This window comes from Mesoplodon mirus (genome assembly GCF_964341445.2).
Source record: "Mesoplodon mirus genome assembly, chromosome: 9".
In the NCBI taxonomy this organism is placed as follows: domain Eukaryota; kingdom Metazoa; phylum Chordata; class Mammalia; order Artiodactyla; family Ziphiidae; genus Mesoplodon; species Mesoplodon mirus.
This window is the reverse complement of record NC_138985.1, coordinates 40,431,553-40,445,957: the sequence shown is the minus strand read 5'-3', so window position 1 is coordinate 40,445,957 and position 14,405 is coordinate 40,431,553. Positions and strand designations below refer to the sequence as shown.

Genomic DNA, 14,405 nt, shown 5'->3' with positions numbered 1-14,405 from the left:
ACAGCAAGTGGCAGGGCTGGGCTTTAAACCCAAGCTGTGTGAACTCAAGAGCCCATGCTCTGCCATGTGCCTGCCCGTAGGGAATCGCCTAGGTGGCAACTAGACAATGGGAAATTACAGTGCGTATATCTTTGTGCACAAGTGTGTGTATGTCTACACAATATATAAACCGATAATGTAAATACAGAGGTGAGTACCTAGGTAGCCAAGAAAACCTTACCCAGATTAGGGTAACAGAGGATTTAGCTGAAAACACCGTGGGTCAGGTGCTACCTCTGGGGAGAGGAGCTGGAAAGGAAGGAGACTTACTTTTCCCTGTATGTTCTGTTCAAACATTTTATCAAGCACATGTACTTCCTATTTTTAAAACTTTTAATTGAAAAGAAAACTCTGTATGTTGTTGAGTCTCTAAGTCTTTGAAATTTACTGAGTCGTATTTTCTAAAAAATAGAAAAGTGAGAAGAAGCAGTCCCACACTACAGAGGCCTAGCCCATGCATCGCAGGGGAGCCAGAGAGGTGGCTTCGTTCGGTGCAGGAGGCTTGGCTGCGGGTGTCTGAGTTGCTCAAGACCCAAGAGCACTAAAAGCGAAACCACTCGGCCAACCTCTCCCATTTTCATTTTCAAACTCAAAACCCTGCTACCACCACCGCAGGACCTGCCTCTGTTTAGAGAATCAGTGAAAGAATGAATGACCTCACTTTCCCCAACAGGCAGGTCCCAACATGTTGTGCGCAAAACAAAACTTGAGTAAATCGATTCATATTTTAAATACCCTGGCTGAGGTCCTTGTTTTAGCAATCCTGACAAGATCCTCTTTGCAAAGCAAAGAAGCTGATTGTGATGTTAACATTGTGTTTTGTAAACAAAAAAGAAAAAAATTTTTTTCTTTTTTTTGGTGCCATACAAGGGTCCTAGTCTCAGCCTGGAACCAATCTTCTGAGCTGTCTGGGTGTTCTGGAGACTGGTGGGGCACCCTGGTATAGACTCCATTTGCATGAAACCAAGGACCCTCTTGTGAGGACTGAGGAAGCCCGTACAAGTTCAACCCAAATTGGAAGGCTGAGGCATTGGAGGGGAAGCCTGCTTCCGAACCTAGAACCCTGTTCTACAAGTAGATTTTCCTCAGCCGCTTCTGGATTCAAATCAAGTCATACAGCACGGGGGTGCTATGAACACAAGATCCAGAAAATGCCACAAGGTCCTCCTTTGACATCCCATCAAAGAGGTGAGTAGTATTCTCCCCACTTCTGCCCTGAACCCAGTGTGTGTGTCAGTAAATTGAGGACTCCAACAGACCCAGAACCCGCCCAGGGTCCTCGGGGCTCCCCATGGGAGCAGGGCCACCCTGTGGCCAGTGGAGGGGACAGCACCAGCACTACAAGACAACCCCCAAGGCACAGAGATCAAAGTCTTCATGGGGAGGATCCCCAAAAGGCCACTGGGGAGTGAGCAGGGCTACCACTGACCTGGCCAAAGTGAGCTGGAGCAGGTGAGGAGGAAGACGGCAGATGCCACGTGGTGGCAAAAAGGAGTCATTTACGTATGCAGCCACACTGCACCTGGAGACTCCTAGCGACTAGTGCACAAGATTCGGGGGCAGTCAGGCGGTTCTGCAACAGCTGGTCACGGCGAGAGCCCGGAAAAAAAGTACTGCAGAGGGCTCGCAGTATCTTATTTGTAACCCAGGCCGGTGGGCTGTGGGGTGGTCTGAGGAAACTCATCTCAGGTTTTTTACAAATACCAATAAACTGGAATACTAAATCCCAGCCAGTTAATCTGGTAGTTAAAGTATTTTTTAACCATAGTCAGCCTTAGCTTCCCCACCCCCCGCCACCCCGCCGTAAAACTTCGTGCATGATTTCAGCTTTACTTTCCTTCTCAAGACATGCCAATGTGCTGAGTCACTAAAAGAAAAAAAAAAAAAACAGAAAGTAAAGGAAGAGTGATCCAGCTTCTGAGGACTAGCCTTGGTAATGACTTTTTTCCCCTAGTTGTGATTCCTGTGATGCTAAAGGACGTCACATTGCACAATCTTAATAAGGTTTCCAATCAGCCCCACCCGCTCTGGTCCCACCCCCATCCTCCAACAAAGATTTATCAAATGTGGGATTTTCCCATGAGTCTCAATATTAGAGTTTCAACCCCCAATAAATATGAGACCGGGGATATCTGAGGTTCAGTCTGCCCTCGAGCCCACCAGCAACGAGAAAGAGAGCTCCATTTGCCCTCCAGGAACCCAGCTATGAACTCCCTCTCCACAAGTAAGTGAAGGAAATCCCTCGCCCTGCAACTGGCTGGCAGCCGTGCTGGGCCAGGGAGGCGGTGTGTATCCGCTGCCCTGAGGGCTGGCGGGCGGCCAGCAGCCAGAAGCACAGCTCCCCCAGCGGTGCGGTCTGCTCACTGGCTGCTCTCCCTTCCCTCCGGCACAGTCGCCTTCTCCCTGGGGCTGCTCCTGGTGACGGCTACTGCTTTCCCTACCCCGGGACCCATGGGAGAAGATTTCAAAGATGATACCACTTCAGACAGAATTCTCCTCACCTCTCCAGACAAAACTGAAGCTCTCATTAAGTACATCCTCGGCAAAATCTCTGCAATGAGAAAGGAGGTAGGTAGGCTCGCCTGAGGGTGATGGAGGGCCTGTGTGGGCACCTATTTCCTTGCCCTTGGATGTGGATGGGGGATCCTGCACTGGGAGGTCTTTGCTGGGTTGGGAGGCAATTTAGATTTGAAGCCAAAGGGGCAGACTGTGTCCTGTAATTTCTCCTCTGCTGCTGGTCCCAGGTAGTTCCTTTTCCTCTTGGAGAATCTACAGTGGGGCTGGGATCCATGCTCCCTGGCCCATTCTCAGCTCCACACTTGGTGTGAGCGGAAGGTCACACTGCCTCTCAGGACTTCCTTTTTCATTACCAAAAAATAAGGTCTGTCAATCTTTTTCGTGTTTCGGACTTTGGGAGGATTAAAAATCACCACCTGAAATGACTGTACAGCTTCTCAGGACAGTCAGAGTTCTTTTAGGTGACACCAGCTCAGTGGTTAGGGATTCCCCAAAGTTATTCTGGCATATAAAATGCATACCTAATAGCCCACTGAAGCGGCAAAATCGTAGGTACGTTAAAGCAGCTCCCAAGCTTTAAATGTAAGGTACTTTGGCTCTGCTTTGGTAGAAAGGAAAGAATACTGGAGAGGGGATTGGGAGCCCCAAATCTAGTTCTGGTTCTGCTGAACAAGCTTTGTGATCTTGGGCAAATTATCTACCACCTCTGGGCCCCATCTGTAAAATTATGGAATTGGACTAGATGATCTGAAAGGTCCTTCCAGCTGGGACATTCTATGGCTCAAATTATATTCGCCCAATTATCATCAAAATTCCTGTTATTTATTAAGTACCTACTATGTGCCAGGCACTTTATATAAATATTGTGTCTTATCCTCACAATAAACTTACAGGGGAGGTATTTCATTATCCCCAACTTGGAGAGATAGGGACACTGATACTTGGAATAGGTCATAAACGTGAAGTCACAGGTGAGGCTAGAATTGAACCCAAGTGTGCTCATCTCCTGTAGACCTTGCTTGCCTGGAGGCTAATGGATTGTGATTTCACTTTTCTTAGAGAACTTTCTGGCCATGAGGGCCAGAGGGCATCAGCCCTCTAGTGGTGTTTGCTTTAGGGGCACTTATACGATAACGGTTCTGATATTCTTTCTCAGATGTGTGAGAAGTATGACAAGTGTGAAAACAGCAAGGAGGCACTGGCAGAAAACAACCTGAACCTTCCAAAAATGGCAGAAAAAGATGGATGCTTCCAATCTGGGTTCAATCAGGTACGAATGCAATACGTTCACTTTTAGCTACTCCTTAGTAAAAAGTTCTCCCTCTTGCATGCAGTGTCTGTATACATATAGACCAGGCAGGCAATCAAGAAGGGGATAAATGTGAAGAGCATCATGTAAATTCCATGAGGAGGCCAACTTAAACGCTATTAAAGCCAACTTACTTTTGAACGACTTGGTCAGAGATAGCCCCTCTGTGCTGGAATTTTCACAACAGTCAAATGTTAGGAAACCCCACAGGTTTAGCTAGTTCATCCTGGGTAAGTTGGTCCAGGGACCTTTCTCCTCTTTGGCTGCCCTTGGCAGGATCCAGGCCTGCCCTCCCTGCTGAGGTCATTCTCTATACCCTTCTCCTGCTAGACAGTGACATAACCTCCACTGACTTCTGATTATTTCATAAAAGGAGGTTTCAGCCCTTTTATTTCATAAAAGGAGCTTTCCACCCGATGTTGACAAGGGCAGGAGTGCAGCCAGAGGAAAGAGCATTATGGAGAGAATCAGAGGAAGGCCCCTTGCCACAATCTAGCATCTACTGGGCTTTGGGGAAATGAAGCGGTGCCTCTCACTGTCCAGACATTTTAAATGGGGCAGCTGATGCTGTCCTTAAACAACAGGTCTCAAAACATGAGACATGATTCTTTGAGCATCCAAGTGTGATCCTGGAGCACTGCAGCTTCAGCATCATGTCTCAAAACATGATGCTTAAGAAGTACTTGAAGTTCCCTGGAGGGGCAGATGGAGAAGTTATTGAATTAGAGCAATTTTAACTTTTAAAATCGATTATGTCTTCCTAGCAATAACCAGTTTTCCCACCATCTTTCCTCTTAGGAGACTTGCTTGATGAGAATCACCACTGGTCTTCTGGAGTATCAGATATACCTGGACTACCTCCAGAACGAGTATGAGGGTGATAAGGGAAGCATCGAGGCTGTGCAGATTAGTATCAAAGCACTGGTCCAGATCCTGAGGCAAAAGGTGGGTGTCTTCTCATTCCCTCACTTGGCTCAAAGAAAGCAGCCTAGACAACTCGGCAGTGCAGAGCCAATTCAAAAGAGATGGCCATGTGTGAAGGAAAGGATCTGAGAAATATTTCCTGATAGTTAAAACTTTTTCTTTTTGCTCTCTTCTGCAAAAGACATCAATAACTGTATTTAAAACTCTGTTAAATGGGGAGGGTTTTAACATCAACTTCTAAGAGCTTAAGAAATAAGAAAAAAATACCTGTAGAGGCAGAAGAAAGCACATTCAACTTCACATAGTGATCCACAAAACAGAGCAAAGAGCAATTAAAAATTATTTTAATATTGCCAATTGACATTCGTGTTATTATGGTAGTTTCAACTCCTTTCCCTTACTCTTTTGCCAAAGAGTTAATGCAGAGAAATGGCGAGAGGCTGAAAGAGCAGGTACCAAGAGCTTTGGTCACTACCAGCTAGCCATTCAAATGCCACATGGTGGAGGCCTGATGGCACAATTTGTGGATGAGCCAAAGCATGAAGAGAAGGGCCCTGGACTGAGAAGCAGGCACATGGGTGCTAATCCTGCCTCTGCCTTTTCTAAACCAGGGCTAAACCAGGTTGCCCTAAACCAGGGCTTCTCCCACTTTAAGGTGCACACGAGTTTCCTGGAGGATCCTGTTACATTGCGGAGTCTGATTCAGCAGGTCTGGGTTGAGACCTGAGACTCACATTTCTAACAAGCTTCTGGTGATGCTGAGGCTGCAGTGCCCCAGGATCACACTTGGAGGTGCAAGGCCTTCCACAATTACTTAGCTCCATGTGAGTGGGTCCATTGAAAGGTGTTGCCCAGTCCTCTTCAAGCCCTCAGAGCAGTGGACTCTTAACAGATGCGGGATGAATGGGTGAGAGCAAAACCAGAGAAAAGTATTAGAGTTCCCTGAAGAACCTATTAAAATGCCTTTAACTAAAAGTGCTTCGTTTATCTATTGAATTCCGACTATGCACCAGGCACTGTTTAGGGTAACAGAAGACAAGTAAGATACTATGGCTACCCATGGAATGCTTAGGGTCTAACGGAGACAGAGCAGCAAAGAGATTAGAGCTCAGCTGCTGTGAGCGGGTCCTAAGCTCTGTGGGCTCAGAGGAGAGGCACCTCCCCCTATCTGGGCAAGTCAAGGCAGGTGGCCCCAATCCGCTCCTTCACCCCAATTTGAACATCTTCCCACGGGCCACAGTATCTCTCCACTGCAAAAGATTTGTTCAGTATTTAAACAATTCCTTTTGTTTCCTGTTCTCTTCAGGTAAAGAATCCAGATGAAGTAACCACCCCTGACCCAACTACAAATGCCAGCCTGATGAATAATCTGCAGTCACAGAACGATGACTGGATGAAGAACACAAAGATTATCCTCATCCTGCGAAGCCTTGAGAATTTCCTGCAGTTCAGCCTGAGGGCTATTCGGATAAAGTAGCTGGGGCACCTAAGATTGCTGTAGTTCATGGGCATTCCCTCCTCTTGTCAGAAACCTGTCCACTGGGCACATAACTTACGTTGTTCTCTATGAAGAACTAAAAGTATGAGCGTTAGGACACTATTTTAATTATTTTTAATTTATTGATATTTAAATATGTGATATCGAGTTAATTTATGTAAGTGATAGATATTTATATTTTTATGAAATGCCTCTTGAAATATTTTATATACTTGTTTTGAAAAAGTATCATAAAAATGGCTATGCGGCTTGAATATCCTTGTTGTTTCGGAGCCAGATCATTTATTGGAATGTGTAGGCTTACCTCAAAAAAATGCTAACTTATACATATTTTTAAAAGAAATATTTATATTGTATTTATATAATGTTTAAATTGTTTTTATACCAATAAAGGCCTTTTTAAAAAAAATTAGCAACTAAACCTTTGTGTGTCCTGTGAAGTTTAGTATGAACTAGTTTCCATCGCTACCACCACCACTAAAAAAAAAGGTGCAGTCACCTGGAGAAAGATATGACTGAACACCTACTGAATGTCAGGCACCAAGCTAAATGTGTTGCATGCATCATATTTAATCCTTGCATTTGCATACTTTTTTTTCTGGATGTGGGAGAGTGATTCCCTCAGTCACCAGCTGGAAGGTGAACCACAGATTTGAAATCCAGGTCTACCTGCCTCCAGGCTCCCTACTCTTAACCTTTAGGTCACACTACCCCCCAGGGAACTGACAGATGATGTAGAAAATCCCAAGAGGATACGCGGAATACATTTAAAGATGCAATCAAAAGCCTTTAACATGGTGCAACCACTTGCAGAAGACACAGCAATGTGCAAGTTTCCAAATAATAACTAGAATTTCTGCCTCTCTCCTCTGGGTTCCTCAAACACTGCACAGACCTGTCCATCACAGCACTGACCATATTGTATCACATCTTAAAATGGGTTGATTTTTCTTTCCAGCCAGCATGGGGTTCCTCAAGAAGGCAGACTCTATTGTATTCATCTTTGCATCCGGAGCCCACGGCCCAGAACCCGAACATAGGAGGCCCCAATAAACCCTTGCTGAATGAAGAAACCACACATAAATAATCAAATCTAAGACACGTCCGTTCTTAAGGATACATGCTGTTGGTCAATGAGTGGGGAAATTACAAGTACTGTGCACTTATGAATCTTTATCTTAAGGAAAAACTAGCAAGACTTGGGAAGAAATATTCTAAGACCTTCCAGAGGAGGCAGTGACTAGTCGGTCCCTGTGTACTTCCCTCCATTTTCTTTCCCACCAGCAACATTCCCTGTCTGCCTTCTCCTCTCACACCCGCTGAGAGTGGTGGTGAGAGAGACAATCTGGGTAAGTGCACATGGCCCTCCGTCCCACGTCAACGCTATGTTGGGAATTTGGCAAAGATTTCCCCTTTTAAGCCCCAGCCATATAAAAGTTCTGTCTTCTAATAAAGCTTTCCCCACCCTAACCACCACGGATGTCTTCCTCCAGGGGAGGAGCTCTGCTGAGCAAGGGAAAGTCCACAGGGGTCAAAAACTGAGAGGCGTCAAGCAAGAGAAGAACCACATACTCTGTTTTCTAGAAACCATTCATCACAAGCGGGCGTCCCAAAATTAGAGCCAAATCAAAGAACAAAGAGAAATAGCAGTCAGCCAACACATCCATTCTCAAACGAGAATGTTTGGAGCGCCATATATAAGTCAGGTGATGCTGGGGATGCGTGGGTGAACAAGTAGACATGTTTGTTCGTGTTGTTTACGCCATGGCAGGAAGACAGATGTTGAATAAAGGATGTAAACGTGATGAAGTTTACAAAAGAGAAATGTGAGGCACACAGAGAACCTATACTAGGGGCCCCAATAGCAGAGGGACCTAACTAAGCCTGGGGAGGGCAGTCATGGAGGCTTAATTGAGGAGGAGAAGTTTGGGCTGAGATGTGAAAGATATGTGGGGTTAGCCAGGCCAAGATGGGTGGGAAGAGAATTCCAGTCCGAGGGAACAGCATGTGCAATGGTTTGAACCAACAAAGAGCACACCATGGTTGAGACCATGAAAAGTACATTATGTCCAGGGCATAAAGAATGAGAAGCAGAGTAGTTGAGAGTGGATGGAGAGGAAGCCTGGGACAAGAATATTGACAGCATCAGAAGCCATATTAATATAAAGCCATATTAATATCAAAATATAATTTATAAAAGCCATATAAATTTGGAATTTATCCCATTTGTGGTGAGAAGGCATTGACAGATTTTAAGGAGTAGATTGACATCTGGGATTTACATTTTGACATGATCACTCAAGTTGCAGTGTGGGGAATGGATGGGAAAGAGGCTGGAAGAAAATGTTGGAGGAACATACCAGAGGCCTTCATTGTAGTCCAGGGAGGAGATGAATCAGGATGGTGATAATGCCTAGAGGAGAGAAGGCAATGGCAGTCATTGGCAAAAGGTAGCTAGGAGCTAGTTCAGTAGGACCTGGTGATTGTTCACCAAGATTCAGGAATTCTAGAGGATGCTGAAGCTTTGAGAGAGGGAAGAGGTAGGAGTTAAATGGAGAATCCAGAGAATTTTGGATTTGAGAGTTTTCATTTATTCATTTATTCAAATATTCTCTGAGATTCTGCAATGGGCCAGAATTCTCTGCCAGGCCCTGGGGATATAATGGTTAATAAAACAGACTAGGTCTCTGCTCTCAGGGAACTTACAGTCTAGGGAAAATAATTTAAAGAAATAACTCCTATACTGTATGCTAAGTATGTGTGCTACCATCCTAAGTACGTAGCCCCCCGCCTCAAAAGATTTATAGATAAGATCTTTGCAGATGTAATCAAGATAAGATGAAGTCATTTGGGTGGGCCTTATAAGAATGAAAGAGACACAGAGAGACACACAGAGGAGAAGTCTATGTGAAGAGGGAGGCAGACATTGGAGAGGTGCATCTATAAACCAAGGATCACCGAGGACTATTGACAACCACCAGAAGAGGCAAGAAATGATCCTCTCCTAGAGCCTTCAGAAAGCATGGTCCTGCTTACACCTTGACTGCAGACATCTATCCTCCAAAACTGTGGGGGAATAAATTCCTATTGTTTTAAGCCACACAGTTTGTGGTAATTTGTTATAGAAGCACTAGGAAACTAATAACAGCTCCTAGACAGCACACAACAGGAGAGTCTAATCTAAAATAGAGGGTTCAGGAAAAGCTTCCCAGAATAAAAGACAATTAAGCTTATACTAAAAGAATGTATAGGATTCAGCCACTTGGACAGGAAGGAAAGGTGTTTCAAGCAGTGAGCACAGCATGTGCAAAGGCTCAGAGGTTGGAGAGAACATGTTAGAAGAACTGAAGGACTTGTAAATAGCTGAAGCAGTAGAGAAGTAGTAGAAATGAAGCAGAAGCAATAGGGTCTAAATTATGAAAGAGCATGAAGGATGGATTAAATTAAAATGTTAACATAACAGAAAGATAAAGAGCAATTTTCTTAGAAAGAGTTTTTGATTTGGGTTTTTTTTTTTGGTTTGTTTGCTTTGGGTTTTTATTTATTGATTTTTAATGTTTATTTATTTATTTATTTGGCTGTGCAGGATCTTCATTTCGGCACGCGGGATCTTTTCAGTTGTAGCATGCAGGATCTAGTTCCCTGACCGGGGATCGAACCCAGGCCCCCTGCATTGGGAGCGAGGAGTCTTAACCACTGGACCTCCAGGGAAGTCCCTGCTTTTGTTTTTTAAATGTTGAGGGACTTTTCATCATCTTCTGGTGGCATGGGGTAAGGAGGCTTTGATCCAGAGGTAGTATAGAGGATATCCAAAAGAGATCTAGTTTTCTGTAGTGGGTTCCAGCAACACGGCAAACAGTACTAGAGAGGTGAGAGGCAAGAAAGAGAGAAGGTGAGAAGGAGCACCCCAAGGTATGACTTAAGAACTTCAGACACTGTGATATCTAATATCAAATTTTCATTTATCTTCTCCTTTACTCATAAACTTTCCATGAGCTTTATTCACCAACATAAAGCAAATATATGGCAGCCTTGTGCTAGCCCAGCTCTGAAGAATGAAGGGAGGCTCCTGTCCACCTTAGGGAGTAAAATGGACAATGGAAGGTTGAAAACACAGGGAGATTCAGAGAAGTGATCAAGGAGAAACCAAAGAGTTCAAAGCAAGAAGTGACAGGCAGCAATCAGGACATGTAAGACCCCACCAAGAAAATCAAGAATAAAAAATAATAATTTTTAAAAAGAAAATCACGAACACTTAGGAAGATTTGGGAGAAGTTTGAATTCCCTGTAGTTGGCTTGGGATGGGGATACTGCTTATAATATTTGGATGCTAAAGGAAAGGATGATCTCCAAAGGCTAGGGGCTTGAGACATGTAGGTTATACTATGAAAATAACCCCAAATCTGCAAGAGAGAAAGCTGGTAGGAAGGCAGCAGTCCAGATTCCACTCCTGATGAAATTCTGAGTTTCTATTTGGGTTAAGAATAGAGAGGAAGAGATAAATGAACCCATATAAATAGACTAATAATAAGACTAAGTATAGACTGGGAATTCCCTGGCAGTCCAGTGGTTAGGACTCAGCACTTTCACTGCGGGGGCCTGGGTTCGATCCCTGGTCTGGGAAACAGGCTCCCGCAAGCCACGCAGCACAGCCAAAAAAAAAAAAAAAAAGACTAAGAATAGACTAATAATAACGATGATAATAATCTGTTATTGAGCACTACTGTGCACCAAGCACAGTTCAATGTATGTATTATCTCAGAGGCACATGTATTAACCAAAGGAGCAGAGAGTCTAAACAACTTGTGCAAAGTCATAAAGTGTGTAAATGCCATCCGAGACTTCTAGTTATCCTTTCAAATCCATTTTCCACTTCGTCCACAGTAACAGAGTTGAATTAGCCATGCGGCTACCTATCTAGAGGCTATATTTCCCATTCTCCTTTGCAGGTAGGTATGGCTGTGCTAAAAAAAGAAGATGGCAGGCCCAAGACTTTAGAAAAGGCTTTTAAAAAGCCTGCTTACAGGCATGGCCCTTGGCTGGCATCTGGGAACTTAACTGGTAAAAGTTCCCTACACTGATATAAAACTTTCCCCAAATGATTAGAGTGCCTAACCTGTACAAACCATATGGTTTATACAAACCACCTGCTTTCCTTTTGAGAATCTGACATTTCAACACGTGCTAAGCAGAGGGGACCCCACTAAAAACTTCGTGCACTGAGTTGCTAATGAATTTCCCTGGTAGACACATACTGTCACAACTCACTGCTGGAAGAACTGAGCACATTCTGTGTGACTCCGCTGGGAGAGGACTACTGGAAGCTCGTGCTTAATTTCTTCAAAATCCACCCCATGTGTCTTTGACCTTTGCTGAGTTTGTTTTCTATCCTCTTGCTGTAATAAATCATAGCCACGAGTATGAGTCCTGTGACTCATATATACTGAGTCCTGGAAGCCCTCCTAGTAAATCACCGAACCTCAGGATGGTGTTGGGAACCCCTGACACAATGGCTGAGTTTTTGCCAATGAAACGTGAGTAAAATTGATGTTGTAATTTTACTTTCACTTACCTAAAAAGATATTACTTGCCTTCCATTGTCTTCCACCTTTCTGTGGATTAGAAAAAAAATACTGTGGTGAATCAGCTTTAATCATGCAGAACATAGCTATATCCATAGCTGCAATGTCCAATATGGTACACAGTAGTTACTTGTGTGCATTTAATTTTAAATTTAATTTCGTTAGAATTATATAACACTAAAATGGAAGGCCCCCAATTTCATTCATGCTAGTGGCTATCATATTGGGCGGTGCAGATACAATGTATTTGCAGCATTGCAGAAATTTCTTTTTTTTTTAATTTAATATCTTTATTGCAGTATAACTGCTTTACAATGGTGTGTTAGTTTCTGCTATATAACAAAGTGAATCAGCTATACATATACATATATCCCCATATCTCCTCCCTCTTGCCTCTCCCTCCCTCCCTCCCTATCCCACCCCTCTAGGTTGTCATAAAGCACTGGGCTGATCTCCCTGTGCTATGCAGCCATTGCAGAAATTTCTGCTGAACAGCCAGCCCCAGAGGTTAGTGGAGCAGAGATGAATGGAACCTTGATTACTAAATGACCTCATGGAGATGAATAGACTCACCATCCTGGACCATCAATAATCAATGTATCATTAGATGATAAAGAAATATAATTCTACCTTATTCAACCATATTTGAGGATATCTTTGTTACAGCAGCTTACCCTATACTCTAAATAACATGACTCCCAATTTATTCTTAACCAAGGATTAAAAAAAACATGCAGATGGAGAGGGTGTGGAGAAAAGGGAACCCTCTTGCACTGTTGGTGGGAATGTAAATTGATACAGCCACTATGGAGAACAGTACGGAGGTTCCTTAAAAAACTAAAAATAGAATTACCATATGACCCAGCAATCCCACTACTGGGCATATACCCAGAAAAAGACCATAATTCAAAAAGACACATGCACCCCAGTGTTCACTGCAGCACTATTTACAATAGCCAGGTCATGGAAGCAACCTAAATGTCCACTGACAGACAAATGGATAAAGAAGATGTGGTACATATATACAATGGAATATTACTCAGCCGTAAAAAGGAACGAAATTGGGTCATTTGTAGAGATGTGGATGGATCTAGAGGCTGTCATACAAAGTGAAGTAAGTCAGAAAGAGAAAACCAAATATCGTATATTAACGCATATATGTGGAACCTAGAAAAATGGTACAGATGAACCAGTTTGCAGGGCAGAAATAGAGACACAGATGTAGAGAACAAACGTATGGACACCAAGGGGGGGAAGTGGTCAGTGGGGGCGTGGTGGTGGTGGTGGTGTGATGGATTGGGAGACTGGGATTGACATATATACACTAATATGTATAAAATAGATAACTAATAAGAACCTGCTGTATAAAAAATAAAATTAAATTTAAAAGTTAAAAAAATGCAGAAAGCAATGTAATCATGCAGGATAGGAGCAGATTCAGAATATATAAGGAGCACAGCTACTCTTGATGCCCAGGTCTTTAATCAGAGTTCATGTCAGTTGGTGACATTGTCCATATGGTGTAGGGTCCATATGGTGTAGGGTCTCCCAGGATCTTAAAAGCTCAGTTCTCACTCTACCATTGCCCTTTTGTATCACCATTCATGAAGAACTTCCACAAACAATCTATATACTTCTTTTTAATGTAACCATTAATGCTATAAACTTCCCTCTCAGTACTGCTTTAGCTTTGTCCCACAAAGTTTCATATGCTGCATTTTCATTTTCATTCAGCGCAATGTATTTTTTAATTTCTCTTGAGACTTCTTTGACCCATGGATTATTGAGAAGTATCTTGTTTGGTTTCCTAGTGTTTAGAGGTGTATCTGTTATCTTTCTGATATCCATTTCTAGTTTGGTACTATTGTGGCCAGAGAACAAATGATTCAATTCTTCGAAATTTGTTGAGATTTGTTTTATGACCCAGAATACAGTCTATTTTGGTATATGTTCCATGAGTTCTTGAAAAGAATGTGTTTTCTGTTGTTGTCAGGTAAAATGTTTTATATGCGAATTAGATCCAATCAGCAGGTGTGACTGGGCTTTTCTATATCCTTGTGTGATTTTTTTCTCTCATTGTTCTATTGGTTGTTGAGAGAGGGATGTTGAAGTTGCCCAGTAGAATTATAAATTTATCTATTTCTCTTTTCAGTTCCATCAGCTTTTGCTTCATGTACTTTGCAGTTCTGTTACACAATGAACACACACTTGGGATAACTATGTTTTCTTGGTGGATTGACCCTTTTAACATTATATAATGTCCCTCTCTGTCCTTGGTACTTTTTTTTTGTTCTAAGTCTACTTTATCTGATATTAATACAGCCAGTTTGTTTTCTTTTGTTTAAGGTTTGAAGGCTTATCTTTTTCCATCCTTTTATTTTTAACCTACATATATCATTTGAACAATTTAAATTGAGTTTCTTATACAACATATATAACTTTTAAAAATCCACTGTGCAAATGTCCATCTTTTAATTGGTATGTTTAAATCATTTACGTTTAATATGATTGTTGATATGTCAAGCCTTAAATCTGC

General features: G+C 42.8%; 1 protein-coding gene across 1 annotated transcript; it reads left to right on the top strand.

The window, feature by feature from the left end:
- Window positions 1-1,718: 1,718 nt before the first annotated feature.
- IL6 (interleukin 6) lies at window positions 1,719-6,678 on the top strand. The gene is made up of 5 exons (XM_082632389.1): window positions 1,719-2,263; window positions 2,432-2,607; window positions 3,713-3,826; window positions 4,664-4,810; window positions 6,096-6,678. Exons 1-5 carry the CDS (start codon window positions 2,245-2,247, stop codon window positions 6,264-6,266), a joined length of 627 nt encoding a protein of 208 aa, XP_082488515.1. The 5' UTR covers window positions 1,719-2,244; the 3' UTR covers window positions 6,267-6,678.
- Window positions 6,679-14,405: the final 7,727 nt, after the last annotated feature.